The sequence below is a fragment of the Chiloscyllium plagiosum genome, chromosome 11 (genome assembly GCF_004010195.1).
Source record: "Chiloscyllium plagiosum isolate BGI_BamShark_2017 chromosome 11, ASM401019v2, whole genome shotgun sequence".
In the NCBI taxonomy this organism is placed as follows: Eukaryota; Metazoa; Chordata; class Chondrichthyes; order Orectolobiformes; family Hemiscylliidae; genus Chiloscyllium; species Chiloscyllium plagiosum.
The window spans coordinates 20,656,529-20,672,733 of record NC_057720.1 but is presented as its reverse complement, the minus strand read 5'-3'; the positions used below and the strand labels follow the sequence as shown (position 1 = coordinate 20,672,733).

Genomic DNA, 16,205 nt, shown 5'->3' with positions numbered 1-16,205 from the left:
CACAGGATTTCAGTTTACATACTCTTGTGACATTTCTTCGGGAAAATATTTTCCAAAGCACACTTTTGTCACAATTTTCTTACTGATACTCATTAAAACTGCTTAGAAAACTTTAAATGAATAGAGTGATCAGAATTAAAATAGTATCTTTTGTAAAATGCGATATTGGAATTTTAATTAAGACCTTGCATTCTGCTGCTGGATGTTTTCATGATTGAATTCATGCTTTACGTTCTTTAACACAGCATGGCATTGTTATAGCTCAGTGGCAGAGAGCCAGCCAACTCTATATTATGGCTGGCAGAGTGGTAAAATTGAGTTCCATTTTCTTTGAGTTCTAGTAATAATGAGGCTAAACAATGCATCAATTGTTAAGTGTTTACAGCTTTCTAGGACAGTTTAACTGAGCTCCAAGCCATCATGGAGTGGATCAAAGTCCTAGTTTAAAATGCACGTGGACTTCTATATTAAAACAGTGATCACATTTTATTGGCATCAGATGCTTTGAACCCATGAAAAGCATTAAACAAATGTACATCATTTTCTTTAGTCCTGGGCTTTTCTGCTGTATGTCCACCACCACCATCATCATCACAGTCAGCCAGTGCTATTGTTTTTTGGATGGTGTTCTTTAGGGGATAGCTGTTTCATGTTATAGGTTATTGAGAGTACAAAGGATATGCAAATTAGTGTCAGGGTACCAATATTGCTGCAACAGTAGAGCTAGGACAAGAATGTTCTCTCATTAGCCTCTTCAATAGCTTTCTACATCTTGTTTTTCAAATATATACAAATGAGAATCATGTCCATTAGAAAATACTATTTGGGGATTCCATTAGATTGGACACTTAGATTTTACCATTGAAAAAATCTGTATATATCATGTAATCTGAAATTAATATGCATGCAATTTGCGAGATGGTTAAAACAAATCTGTTTAAGAACAGTGTTTTTCAACCTATTCAGACTCTCGCCCTATATCTTTTGTATATGCAGCATAAAGCAGACTGACTTTGGTCCAACTGGCATTTGAATTGAAATGTTAGTTTGTAAATTCTAAGAACTTACAATTCATCATCCAGTGCAATGATGGTAACTTTTAATATGACCCAAATTTAATTTTGCAAATAGATTTGCTGTAGTACAAAGTGTTTTAACAAATTGTTCTGTTCAATGATAAAAAGGGCTTCATTCAATTAGTATGAATTGGTTCTAAAAAAAATACATTACTCACTTGCATCTCTTAAATGAACTCTTATAGTGCATGAATTGTAACGTCTTTGAAACGAAAGGCTTATCCATTGTTTCGTTTATGAAATGTAAAATCTTCAAATTATTCATACAAAATGGCTAACATTGGGTTACTCAATCTAGGAAAGCGCTTCTGCTCAATTGAGTGAAATTATTTGTAATGTAGACAAACAAATAGAAGTGACTCATTCATTAAGTATTAGTACCTAAGGCAGTTTTATAAGTGGAAAAATCTTTAATGTCTACATCTCACCAAATGTATTACTTTCTTGTTTAGGACTAGTAAGCACATAGGTTTGATGTCAATTTAACATTAGTGTCTTTAAGTTTGAATTACACACAATTCACAGTACAGACGTACCATTTTGCACAGCAGGTCAAGGCTGTTACAAGTTCTTCATGTTAATCTCATAGGAAATGTAAGAACAGGATTAGGCTATTCAGCCCCTTGAGTCTGTTTTGCTATTCACAGATTGTGGCTGATCTGTAGTCCAACAGTATACCTACCTTTGGCCCATTTCGCATAATACCTCTTACTTAACAAAAATATATCTCAGATTTAAAATTAACCACTGATTTAGCATCAACAGCCATTTGTGGAAAAGAGTTCTAAACCTCTACCACCCTTTGTATGTATTTCCTCCCTTCACACAGGACAAAAAAAAAGCGCGCTGCTACAGCTCAAACAGGGATTCAAGACTTGAGCATTCACCTGACCAGGAGGTGTGGGAGAGTGGTGATGTTCATAGGGTTAGAAGGGATCAGAAAGTAATGTTAATATTTTATTACAATATTATATTACAGATACAAAGACTTCAATGTTAATCTTACAACTTTCAAAACAACTTTTTTAAACATTGAAGTCAGAAGTCTTATTTCTTGGATTTTTTTTGAAATAGTGAGTAATGAAAGCATTTATGTATTTAATAGGATAATCCATGTTCTTTTTTATATTCATTCATGGCATGTGGGTATCACTAGCTGGTCCAGAATTTATTGCCTATTCCTAATTTCCCAAAGGACAGATAGGAGTCAATTTCTGTGGGTCTGGAGTCACATGTGGACCAGTCCAGGTAAGGATGGCAGATTTCTTTCCCTAAAGGACATTAGTGAACCAGATGGGTTTTTCATGATCATCATGAAACTTATTTCCAGATTATTATTGTCAATAGTTGGATTTGAACTCGAGTTCCAAGAACATTACCTCGGTCTCTAATAGTATAGCGTAGTGATAATATCACAAGGCCATTCTTACCCTATATTTGAAATCAATCCATAGATATGTTAGCTCAATTAACAACACATTTTAAAAATATTCTTCAAAGAGAACATTTTCATTCAGTATATTCATTTTCCCTGAAGATAGATGTTAGCATTGAAACTCTCCCCGATCGTTTAACAAGACAGCAAATGGATGTTGGAGAAACATTTGGAACCAACCTAGAGCTAATATCATCGGGAGTTATCTGGGAACATAAGGAATTCTGTTTTATATTAGCCCCTGCATAGCTTACAGTTCAGTTTGTGAAAGGAATATGGATGTTATAGCATCTGATGACAGATTCAACAACAAAACATTCTAAAAAAAATTGTTGCTCAAAATGTATCAAAATACATCTGTGTTGACCAGACAATTGATAGGAGTTCTCCATTTAGCTTGCAGCAAATGAAGATGTTGATTCCCAATTTAATGAAGACACATCAAGCTGTATTTGTGCCCTGTAAATAGAAAAAAAAACTGTAGTTTTAATCTGTAGGTGTGATGTTTGGAACTACACAATAAAATATTTATGCTAAATGAATATTTTAACATGGCAAGGGCGGGATTTCCTAAGTTAGCGTGACTTTTCATTTGCAAACTACTCCATCGGCTATGCCTTTCTCCTATTGATTCTACTGGGCAGGTAACCAGAAATTCCTGGCTGGACTACATTCAATTTTTGCTGTATAAATTGTTTAATGCTTTTGAGCTGTTAAGCAATGTCCCCAATTCTGTACATTGATGGTTAAACATACCCATCCACATTGAACTTTGCTCACATACATATCTGAGGGCTGCAGACTAGAGTGCACCTGGAATTTGATTAGCTTGATTGTTCAGTCAAATGTGGTTTGCCCATCTCAAATAACAGCATACAACTCACTACTGAGCGTTACCCTGGAGATCAAGCACAATTGCAGAATCTTAACGAAATATCTCCATCCTCACCTGCAACATAAAGTATGAGGGGCTTATATATTTTTCCAGTCACTCCACCTTCCCTTTTATTCCTAATCCTGACTTCTTAAAAAAAAAGTCTGTAGTTTCTTGCATATGAACTTCACACTCCTGTTAGAATCTTCTTCCCTAAAAACCAACTCTGGATCCTTTGTTTTCCCTAATGTTGATGTTTTACAGCTACTATTCTCAAGAAGCCCATCCGCTATCTTTCCACCTTGTGCTCCAGGTCTAATGTTCCATTCTCTTAGGGTTTTGTGTGCCATTGCTACCCATAATTTCCCATCTAAATCCCTTCCGAACAATTCTAATTCTCCTACACCAGCAGAACAGCCTTGGTTGAAGTCCCCAATTTCATTTCTTGTGATTGTCATTTACTACTCCTCTTTGATCTCTCCATTTAAAGTAGCTGAATAGCCTAACCATCTCCTATAGAAAAGTTGCTACAAAAATGCAAGTTGTTGAGTTCCGTATTGGAAGCCCATTGCTAACAGCACAAATGAAAACCCATCAGCTCTTTGTAGAATGGACAGGATGAGCCCCTACCTTCAAACTGTCAATTTAAATACTTCAGTTCTCTTGTGCAAACTTAGTCTATAACATGTAAAGCATGGATATCCATAACTTAAAGCACAAACGCAGGAATGTAACTGCTGTTTAGTGACAGATAAAATTTTTATCCACCTCTTCTATAATATTTTAAATACATGGAATATACAACATACATCATGTGAGAGGATTTGGAAGTGAAATGTCAGTACAGCAGTTTAACATACTCTGGAACAATTTGCTACACTAACCATTGGCAGTAGTTGTGTTGCATTTTGATTATTTTCCAGGTTGTCTTTGTTATTTCGATCAATCCTCTTATACTTTTGATTGCTTTTGCCTATAAATTCCTAGAAAGCAGTAAAAGAATTAGAAAAAATGGAGTTCTTAGAACAATTAATACATATAGATTATTTCATGCTTATAACATGACAAAATAAACATGTAATTGTTGTAGCAGCATGATGACCAGACACATACACAAACACACTCAATGCAGCTGCTCAATTATTAAATGGGCCTTCACCCCTGACATCTCTTTTCCTTGCAGAAAACCAACACAAATATTTCAAGGTCCTGAGGACTATCCTGCAGGGCATAAATCAATCATTTAATAAAAAGCAACTTCAGCAAAGTTGCTGATAGGATGCCTTGCCCCAGAAAGTCTCTCATTCCTCAAATTCATGAGCATGAGCTAAGTGCCGGTCATTAGTTACAGTTCATAGCACAGTAACTTTGTTTGTTTCTTTGAGTTATTGAAGTAGTAAGTCAGTGTTTACACATACAGCTGGTCTGATCATTCTTAATATGCTCATCTGGAAGGAATCCAGACAGCTACAGGAAAATTAGCTTTTGCACTTATTAAAAATCCAAGCAATTTCAAGTTGAGGTGAACTAACATTTCATGAAATTATAACTGGATGTTTGTGAGCTCTCAATGTTGCCATACAATATGCCTTTCTAAAGTGCAACATTTACGATGTTACATTGCATTCGATTTGTGAATGCATAATGGTTTTGAATAGCAAGTTAATATTTGAACACAGATTATGGGTATTTTGAGAGATTTTGTAGGGGCTACCATTTGGTAATTGGGGCTCCTTTTTCATTCTTATGAACGTATTAGGCTATGTAATCAATTAGTAGCAATACCTTTTGTATTTATGTTGACATGCAAGAAATTTAAACTCGCCTCAGAGGGTGTTGGAATAAAAAGTAGTAGGAAAGGCTGAGACGCTACACGATCCTGGATCTCAGGCTTAAAACATTAGACAGCAGCTGAAGAAGTCTATTAGGGAGATGACTTGGAAATTTGCTTCTCATTGGACATAGCCACAAGTGCTAGTCATTGACTATATTACTTGTCAGCCCAAACCTGGATATTGTCCAGAACTTGCTACACCAAGCATGAACTGCCTCATCATCTGTGGAGTAGCGAATGGTGCTGAATATTGCACAATCAACAGCAAACATCACCACTTCTGACCATATAAAGGAGGCAAGGTCATTGATGAGTATCCAAAGGCAGTTGGATCTAGAACACTGCCCTCAGGAACTTCTACATCGATATCCTGGAACTTGACCTTTTATGACATACATCGTAGCCACTAGGAGTTTAAGTTGTGATACAAATACTTGTTCAGGATAATCTGGTTTTCAGTTCAAAAGAATAATTGCAGCTGTGCAGAACAGCAGGTCATTGGTGAAGTCTTCAAGCTGACAGAAATTAAAACAGGGTTAAGGCCATCAAAACTGGATAATATATTTTAGAACATGAGACTTGAAAAGGAATTCAAGCCATCTGAACTAAAAAGGGTTTATAGTTTTGTTTTACTTAACTGGCTAACATAAAAGTATTACTGCACTGGGACTGAGTATCTGTACAGAATACTGAAATAACTGACACACTTCAGTATACAAATACCCATTACCGTAGACAATTCTTCTAGCAATCAGTGAGGTCACAATTAATGCACTCCAACAGCTTATGGACAAAGTTGTAAAATTTTAGCCAGTTACTATCCTTCTACATCTCAATCTCAATTTCACATTTAAACTTAACAATCAAGAGTGTTCGTTATAATAGCATCCACATCATGATTTTCCGATATTGTAGCTTCTGAAAACTGGAGCCTCCACATTTCTTTGCAAGGAAATAATTACTTCACTGAATTACAGTTTCACCAGTTCCTAGTTAGCTCAGTATTTCTTTGTTGATCGATTTAAAACTGTCCTCTCTCTTTTGCAAGCCTCTCTTTCTTCCCCTTCTTTCTCCACCTCTATCAGCAACTAGTGTAGGAGAGAAAGGACTTGTGATTGGAGGAACAGTTCCACAGAAATTCTGACGGTTGTGCATGTTGCTGGTTTTTCTCTGATGAGTTACCCTGATCATTAGATTTTCCCAGCTGTTTTAGGGACTTTCGAGTCAGAATTCACCTGGCACCTTTAGGTTTTGAATGCTGCAGAAGAACACAATATAACTCCCCTTGCCCTGCTTCATCTCCAACCCCACTTTGACTTATTCCAGAATGAGAAAGTGGAAATTTGTCTGTAATACTCACCATTAACTCCTTGTCCATGAAGTAAGGCTTTTCAGTTGACCCATCGTTTGTTGCCAGATCAACAGCATAACACATGAACAAGACATCCACCACCATTTCAAACACAGACAAGAAGCAGTGTGCCATCAAATAGGCAAAAAAGGACACCATTATAAGTGGGACTACCCAAACATTCAGATCACGATTGTAGTTAAATGCCATGAGGCCTCCAAAGACTGTGAAACACACTACAAATACCTGAAAAGAACAAAACATATTGACATATGTTACTTAGACAAACATCATGCAAAGTTCTGCTATTCACTGAAGATGACTATTTCACCAAAGATGATTTTGCATAACAAGGTTTGTGTGGAGTTTGCACATTCTCCCCGTGTCCTTATCCCTATTATAGTTGGTGCTGCTCTGGCTGGCTTAATTGTGATTGTTGTGATTGCTTATGTGATCGGTAGAAGAAGAAGCTATGCTGGATACCAAGCACTCTAACGATTTTGATTCTCCAAATCTTAAGACATGATTTTTAATTTAAAAGAAAGGGGCTGCACGGTGGTTAGCACTGCTGCCTCGCAGCGCTAGAGACCAGGGTTCAATTCCTGCCTCAGGTGGGTAAAAACAATGACTACAGATGCTGGAAACCAGATTCTGGATTAGTGGTGCTGGAAGAGCACAGCAGTTCAGGCAGCATCCAAGGAGCAGCGAAATCGATATTTCGGGCAAAAGCCCTTCATCAGGAATAAAGCAGATCCAGATCCTGCCTCAGGCAACTGTCTGTTTGCACATTCTCCCCGTGTCTGCGTGGGTTTGCTCCGGTTTCCTCCCACAGTCCAAAAATGTGCAGGTTAGGTGAATTGCCCGTAGTGTTAGGTGAAGGGGTAAATGTAAGGGAATGAGTCTGGGTGGGTTGCGCTTCGGCGGGTCGGTGTGGACTCGTTGGGCCGAAGGGCCTGTTTCCACACTGTAAATAATCTAATCTAAAGGTTTTATTGGCCAATTCATTTTCTCCTTATTGGATCATAGCTAGCTGGTTGTACCTCACTGAAATGGCCATTTTTCCATGTGAGCTTTTACAGTAAATCTGTGGAAACTAAACTCATTGGAAACATCACTTCACATTTTTAATTGCGATGTGGAGGAACCGGTGTTGGACTGGGTGGACAAAGTTAAAAATCACACAACACCAGGCAGCAGGGTGGCTCAGTGGTTAGCACTGCTGTCTCACAGCGCCAGGGACATGGGTTTGATTCCTGCTTGAGCGACAGTCTGTGTGGCGTTTGCACATTCTCCCCTTGTCTGCATGGATTTCCTCTGGGTGCTCTGGTTTTCTCCCACAATCCAAAGATGTGCAGGTCAGGTGAATTGGCCAAGCTAAATTACCCATAGTGTTAGGTGCCTTACTCAGGGGTAAATATAGGGTCTAGGTGGGTTACTCTTCTGAGGATCGGTGTGGATGTGTTGAGCCAAAGGGCCTGTTTCCATACTGTAGTCAATCTAAATCTAAAAAAAAAAACTAGGTTATAGTGCAACAGGTTTATTTGGAATCACTAACTTTCGGAGTGCCACTGCTCCTTCATCAGGTGGTTGTGGAATGGGATCATAAGACACAATTTATAGCAAAAGCTATAAATTCTGTGTCTTAAGATCCTGTTCCACAGCAACCTTAATAAGGAGCAGCACTCCAAAAGCTAGTGCTTCCAAATAAACCTGTTGCACTATAACCTGGTGTTGCGTGATTTTTAACTATGTTTAATTGCAAAGTGGATTTATCCAGTGGAATCACTTCTGATCATGAAGAGTTACTGATTTGACACCCTACAAACCTTCCAATATTCACCCCCACACCTCTTTGGTTTTTGTTGAGTTAGTTGATCTCAGTCTGAGACAGCACTTGAATTGCTACATTTAACATGAGTTAGCAAGGGAAGGGCTCGCCATTACTGACATATCTCTGTCAACTATCCAGGAAACACAATCAAGAAGGTTTTGGTTAAGAGCAGGATCATTGTGGAACCAGTCTTAATTAAGAGCAAAAACAAAAGCCAGGATAACTGGCAAACATGTGTCTTCCCTAAATTATGTCGTAGTAATTTCTAAAATTTACCTGAAATACTACAGACAGTTTCAATTCCTCACTTGAAGCAGACACTTCGGAGAATGTGACATTCCCTCAGGGCTGTAATAGTCTGGCCTTCAGGTTCTAGATTGTTATTGGTGATATAAATAAATTGCAATCCCAGGGGCCTATAAAGTAATCTTTCTCTGATTAGCTTTAAAAATGATCCAAAACATCCTACTGAAGAAGAATGCAGCAGGTTAAAGCCAAAGAAGTTTACAGTATGGAAACAGGCCCTTCGACCCAACTTGTCCATGTCGAACAGTGTTTACAATTAATCCAGTCCCATTTGCCTGCACTGGTCCATATCCCGGATTAGTGGTGCTGGAAGAGCACAGCAGTTCAGGCAGCATCCAAGGAGCAGTAAAATCGACGTTTTGGGCAAAAGCCCTTCATCAGGAATTCCTTTTTACCTGGTCCATATCTCACCAACCTTATCTCATCCATGTCTATGTCCAAATGTTTCTTAAATGACAAAATTGTACTCCCCTCCACCACTACCTCTGGCAGCCTGTCCAGACACTCACCACCCTGGTCTGTGTGAAATAATTATCCCTGTGGACCCTTTTGTGTCTCTCCCCTCTCACGTTAAACCCATGCCTTCCAGTTTTAGACTCTAGTACTGTGGGGAAAAGCTGTTGGCTATCCACTCGATCTGTGCTTCCTATGATTTTGTAGACCTCTACAAGGTCACCCCTCAACCTCCTATGCTCCAGAGAAAAAAGTCCCAGCATATTCAGCCTCTCCTTATCACTCAAACTTTTCAGGAGAAAGTGAGGACTGCAGATGCTGGAGATCAGAGCTGAAAATGTGTTGCTGGAAAAGCGCAGCAGGTCAGGCAGCATCCAAGGAACAGGAGAATCGACGTTTCGGGCATAAACCCTTCTTCAGGAATGAGGAAAGTGTGTCCAGCAGGCTAAGATAAAAGGTAGGGAGGAGGGACTTGGGGAGGGGCGTTGGAAATATCTGCTGCGCTTTTCCAGCAACACATTTTCAACTCAAACTTTTCAGTCCAGGTAGCATTGTAGTAAATCTTTTCTGCACTCTTTCTATTTAATTATATCCTTTCTATAGTAGGGTAACCAGAACTACAAGCAATATTCCAAAAGTGGCTGTACCAACATCAAGCTATATTACTTTACTCAACAGACTAATTTTACCATCAGTTATTGTTATTATAAATTGCTACACAACCAAAGAAAAGATGCAATTTACCCTAGGTTACAGTCCCATCTGGATTACAAACTGGACCATGATTCACAACAATATCCTGCTTTATAAGCAGCCTTTAATATAAAAATTCCAAAGCTTCTCATGTTATTAATATAAATTAAACCTGAGTCAAATGTATCACATAAGTGATATTGGATTAGTTTAGTTATCAAGTATTCAATGGGACATTGATTTGCCCAATATAATTAAATGTTTTGAACTCTGAAGTAGTAGGGAATGTCACAATGATCCCAGTAAGAATTACACTTTGCCAACAGCGTGGGTTCAATCCTCACATCAGCTGAGGTTACCATGAAGGACTGTCCTTCTCAACCTCTCTTCTTGCTTGAGGCATAGTCACCCTTAGGTTAAATCACCACCAGTCACCTCTCTCTAATGACACACTAGACTATGACGACTTTACCATTTTACCGGAAACATATTCTTAGTTGTGAGAATAGCAAAGAATGATTCACAATAAACATCAATATTTAGCAAATCCCTTCACCGCTACAAACCTGAAAGGGTTCAGAAAAGATTTACAAGGATGTTGCCAGGGTTGCAGGGTTTGAGCTATAGGGAGAGGCTAAATAGGCTGGGGCTATTTTCCCTGAGCTTCAGAGGCTGAGGGGTGACCTTATAGAGGTTTATATAATCTTGAGGGGCATGGATAGGATAAATAGACAAGGTCTTTTCTCTGAGGTGGGGGAGTCCAGAACTAGAGGGCATAGGTTTAGGATGAGAGGGGAAAGATATAAAAGGGACCTCAGAGGCAACATTTTCACACAGAGGGTGGTGCGTGTATGGAATGAGTTGCCAGAGGAAGTGATGGAGGCTGGTACAATTGCAACATTTAAAAGGCATCTGGATGGGTATATAAATAGAAAAGGTTTAGAGGAATATGGGCCGGGTGCTGATAAATGGGACTAGATTAATTTAGAATACCTGGTCGGCATGTTTCCTAAATATCAAAAATTGTACTCGCCTGCACCACTACCTCTGGCGGCCTGTTCCAGACACTCACCACCCTGTCTGTGTGAAATAATTACCCCTGTGGACCCTTTTCCGTCTCTCCCCTCTCCCCTTAAACCCATGCCCTCTCGTTTTAGACTCCTGAACCATGGGGAAAAGCTGTTGGCTATCCACCCTATCTATGCTACTCATGATTTTGTAGACCTCTATAAGGTCACCCCACAACCTCCTACACTCAGAGAAAAATGTCCCAGCATATCCAGCCTCTCCTTATCACCAAAGGGTCTGTTTCCATGCTGTCCATCTCTATGACTGCAGCATGGAAGTGGCAGCCTCTCAGTGGTATTAAAGTACTTACTTTGCCAAGAAACAGAAGAAAGTCTCCAAAGCAGTTGATCGCTGCCACATTCAGCGCATTGTTTACAATTAGAAAGAAAGCTTCCTTGGCTGAGGTGCAGAAATTTGTCCCATTGATTGCAGTTGCGATGTACGCATTCTGAAACACAAAAGTTACAACTGGGCTACATACTAAACAGTGATGCACCAGTTTTTGCAGTACGTTTAAAGCAACATGGTGAAAATTGAAGTTTTTTTTACCCCCTTTAATTCTTTTGTCCTTCCCATGAAAATGTATAATCTGGAATTACCCTCACTGCTTTACCCACACAACACCCATGCTCCCCCTTAACATCCTCTTGTTTATTTGCTGTTCAGTTCACATCAGTTTACCACACAAGTGCCCAATTTACTTGCCAGAACCAAGACAGTGAATATGATTGAACCAAACTGTGTCAGATATCAACCCTTGCATTCCTTGCTGGATATGTTCACTTTTCAGAAAGGGTCACTGCATAGCAGTCTGCAGTGGGATCCTGGGCTGACTATAGCAACTTCACTCTCAGAAGCACCATCAAGCAGGTGGTTCCCTAGATTGGGCTCAGAGGAATATACTTTCATCTATTCACTGTCAAGTAGAAAAGGTTAAATGGACTCTCCCCATTACGCCCAAACTGAATTGTTAGCAACTTAGCTCACATTAATTGCAATACTATTATTAAGTTTTATTAATTGTAATTTATAACTGGCTTCTGATAATTGTCTCTTATTGAATCTTACCCAAGACAGGGTCAGATAGAAACCAATACTAAGGCATAGTTTAAAAAAAAAATTGGAATCCTAGCCTTTTGCAACTGATGTGTTTAATCAAGTGTTTGTAATTGCAATCATAACATTTATTTTAAGGCCAAACTGACAGGTAATGTAAAGTGTAACTGACAGGTACTATTAAATGTAATGACAGTCGCAAAGTGGATACAAAATCTTCTGAGTGATTGGAATCAGACAGGAATAGTCAACAGATTTTTTTAGGCTGGAGCAAGGTTTGTTAGAGAAAGGACCTCGAGGGGTCGCTACTCGGAGTCTGGTTTCTTCTGTTTTATATTAATGAACTGGATCATGGTGTGCTGGGGACAATTTCAAAGTTTGGAGATGACACTAAATTTGGAAGAATTTTCAATTGAGGAGGACAGTGTGGAACCCCAGAAGCTTGTCGTCAAGTTGGTGGAGTGGGCAAACAGTGGTAGATGAAGGTCCTAGCAGAGAGGTGTGACATGGTCACTTTGACTGGAAAATCAGAAAGCCAAAATAACATAGGGGTACAATTCTATTTGGGCTACATGAGCATCGGGACTGAGGCGAACATGGATACAGATCACTGGAGGTGGCAGGACAGGGGGAAAGAGCAGAGAATAAAGCATACAGTGTTTTAGCTATATTAATAGGGGCATAAAGTAAAGGAGCAGGGAGGTGATGTTAAACTTATATAAGACACTTGTTAGACCTAGGCTGGTGTATTGTCTACAATTCTACATGCCACATTACATTGAGAATGCATTGGAAAGAATGCAGAAGTGATCCAAAAGAATAGTTCCAGGAATGAGAAACTTCAAGAGGAAGAAGCAGGCTTATGTTGGGATGAGATGTGAAGGCTCGGTTAGGGCGCTTGAGAGTTACAAGTTAGCCAGGAAAGACCTAAAGAAAGAGCCAAGAAGAGCCAGGAGGGGACATGAGAAGTCGTTGACAGGTAGAATCAAGGAAAACTCTAAAGCTTTCTACAGGTATGTCAGGAATAAAAGAATGACTGGAGAAAGATTAGGGCCAATTAAGGATAGTAAGGGAAGTTGTGCGTGGAGTCTGAGGAGATAGGGGAAGTGCTAAATGAATTTTTTTTTGTCAGTGTTCACACTGGAAAAAGACAATGCTGTCGAGGAGAATACCTGAGTTGCAGGCTACTACTCCAGAAGGGATTGACGTTTTCAAGGAGGAGATGTTAGCAATTCTGCAAAGTGTGAAAATAGGTAAGTCCCCGGGGCCGGATGGGATTTATCTTAAGATTCTCTGGGGAGCCAGGGAGGAGATTGCAGAGCCTTTGGCTTTGCTCTTTATGTCATCACTGTCTACAGGAGTAGTTCCAGAAGACTGGAGGATGGCAAAAATTCCCTTGTTCAAGAAGGAGAGCAGAGACAACTCTGGTAATTATAGTCCAGTGAGCCTTATTTCGGTTGTGGGTAAAGTGCTGGAAAAGATTATCAGAGATAGGATTTATAATCACCTTGAGAGGAATAAGTTGATTAGGGATAGTCAACATGGTTTTGTGAAGGGTAAGTCGTGCCTTACAAACCTTATTGAGTTCTTTGAGATGGTGACCAAACAGATGGATGAGGGTAAAACAGTTGATGTAGTGCCTGTGGATATCAGTAAGGTTTTTGATAAGGTTCCCCATGGTAGGCTATTGCACATACGGAGGCAAGGGATTGAGGGTGATTTAGTGGTTTGGATCAGAAATTAGCTAGCTGAAAGAAGACAGAGGGTGGCTGTTGATGGGAAATGTTCATCCTGGAGTTCAATTAATAGTGGTGATATTTAGTGAGTCTAATGGTTTAAAAACCTTAGTTCAGGCATCTGAGCCTCCATTTGCCGAGAGGTGCAAGGGAGGAGCGAAGGACATCTAGGGAGGCTGAGGGGGATGCCGCCGATCGGGTTTACAAGATTCTGAAGGGGGAGGGGGAGCAGCCAGAAATCATGGTACATATTGGCATCAATGATATAGCCAGGAAAGGGATTGAGGATCTGAAAAGTGACTACAGAGAGTTAGGTTGGAAGCTGAAGACCAGGACGAGTACAGTAGTGATCTCAGGTTTGCTACCGGTGCCACGAGATAGTGAGATGAGGAACAGTAAGCGAATGCAGCTTAACACGTGGCTGCGAGGCTGGTGCAGGAGGGAGGACTTCAGATACCTAGACCATTGGGATACCTTCTGGGGAAGGTGGGACCTGTATATGAAGGACGAGTTGCACTTGAACTGGAGGGGTACAAATGTCCTGGCTGGGAGATTTGCTCGTGCAATTCGGGAGGGTTTAAACTAGTTTGGCAGGGGGGTGGGAATCGGAGCCACATGTCTCAGAGGGGGTCAGTTACAGACGGACAGTGACAGGATATATTGAATCTATCAGGAAGGTTTCTCACATGATGAAACAAAGGGATCAGTTAAACTGTGTCTGTTTTAATGCAAGGAGTGTCCAGAATAAGAGTGACGAACTTAGAGCATGGATCAGTACTTGGGGCTATGATGTTGTGGCCATAGCGGAGATGTGGGTTTCACAGGGGCAGGGATGGTTGCTTGATGTTCCAGGGTTTATAACGTTTAAAAATAACAGGGAGGGTGGAAAAAGAAGAGGGGGTGTAGCATTGCTGAACAGAGAGTGCATCACAGCTACAGAAACAAAGGTTGTTGAGGAAGGTTTGTCTGCTGAGTCAGTGTGGGTGGAAGTTAGGAACAGCAAGCCACTGTATTGGGGGTTTTCTACAGACCACCTAATAGCAGTAGAGAAATTGAAGATCTTATTGGCGAGCAGATTCTGGAAAAATGCAAAAGTAGCAGGGTTGTTGTTATGGGTGATTTCAACCTTCCCAATATCGACTGGAACCTCCTAAGTGCAGATGGTATGGATGGAGCCATTTTTGTCAGATGTGTTCAGGAGGGTTTCCTTACTTAGTATGTAGACAGACGGACAGGGGAGAGGCCATTTTGGATTTGGTGCTCGGCAACGAGCCAGGAGAGGTGTCAGATCTTGCGGTGGGAGAGCACTTTGGTGAAAGTGATCACAACTGTCTCGCATTTAGCATAGTCTTGGAGAGTGAAAGGTCCAGCTACTGAGGGAAGATATTTAATTGGGGAAAAGGAAATTATGACGCTATCAGACAGGAGTTGGGAAGTACAGACTGGGAGCAATTGTTCCACAGAAAGGGCACAGCAGACATGTGGAGACTATTTAAGGTGCAGTTGTTGCGAGTGATGCACAGATTTGTTCCATTGAGACAGGTAAGAAGGTATAAGATTAAGGAACCTTGGATGACGAGAACAGAGGAGCTTCTCGTCAAAAGGAAGGAGGCAGCTTACATAAGGTGGAGGAAGCAAGGATCTAACACAGCTTTAGAGGATTACATGCTTGCGAGAAAGAAGCTCAGAAATGGACTGAGGATAGCGAGGAGGGGGACACGGAAAAGGGTTGGCAAGAAGGATTAGGGAGAACCCAAAGGCGTTTTACTCATACGTGAGGAATAAGAGAATGATCAGGAGAAGGTAGGGCCGATCAGGGATAGCGGAGGGAACTTGTGCGTGGAGTCTGAGCAGATAGGGGAAGCGCTAAATGAGTTTTTTGCTTCGGTTTTCACCAAGGAAAGGGAACTTGTTGTAAATGAAAACATAGAGGAGCTGGGATATCGATCAAGATTGATGAAGATGATGTACTAGAAATTTTGGAAAACATTAAGATTGATAAGTCCCCAGGACCAGACCAGATTTATCCTAGGCTGCTCCGGGAAGCGAAAAAGGAGGTTGCTAAGTCGCTGGCGAGGATATTTGCCTCCTCACTCTGCACGGGTGTCGTACTGGAGGATTGGAAGGAGGCGAATGTTGTTCCACTTTTCAAGAATGGTAATAGGGAAATCCCTGGCAATTACAGACCAGTCAGTCTCACGTCTGTGGTCAGCAAAGTTGTGGAAAGCATTCTGAGGGATAGGATTTATGTATTTGACAAAGCATAGTGTGATTAAAAGCAGTCAGCATGGCTTTGTGAGGGGCAGGTCATGCCTCACAAATCTTATTGAGTTCTTTGAGAAGGTGTCAAGACAGGTCGATGAAGGTTGAGCAGTGGATGTGGTGTATATGGACTTCAGCAAGACATTTGATAGGGTTCCCCATGGTAGGCTCATTCATAAAGTCAGGAAGTGTGGGATACAGGGAGATTTGGCTATCTGGATTCAGAATTG

The 16,205-nt window shown here is 40.5% G+C and overlaps 1 protein-coding gene across 2 annotated transcripts in view; it reads right to left on the bottom strand.

Moving 5' to 3' along the window:
- Positions 1–1,468: 1,468 nt before the first annotated feature.
- LOC122554200 (choline transporter-like protein 3) overlaps positions 1,469–16,205 on the bottom strand; it is an 89,833-nt gene continuing 75,096 nt past the window's right edge. For both annotated transcript variants that reach the window (XM_043698850.1, XM_043698851.1), the window contains exons 13-16: positions 11,232–11,369; positions 6,580–6,816; positions 4,270–4,368; positions 1,469–2,970 (exon numbers count right to left, since the gene is read on the bottom strand). In XM_043698850.1, coding sequence (XP_043554785.1) covers positions 2,953–2,970; positions 4,270–4,368; positions 6,580–6,816; positions 11,232–11,369 — 492 coding nt within the window. In that variant the 3' untranslated portion in view covers positions 1,469–2,952. The remainder of the gene's footprint in view (positions 2,971–4,269; positions 4,369–6,579; positions 6,817–11,231; positions 11,370–16,205) is intronic.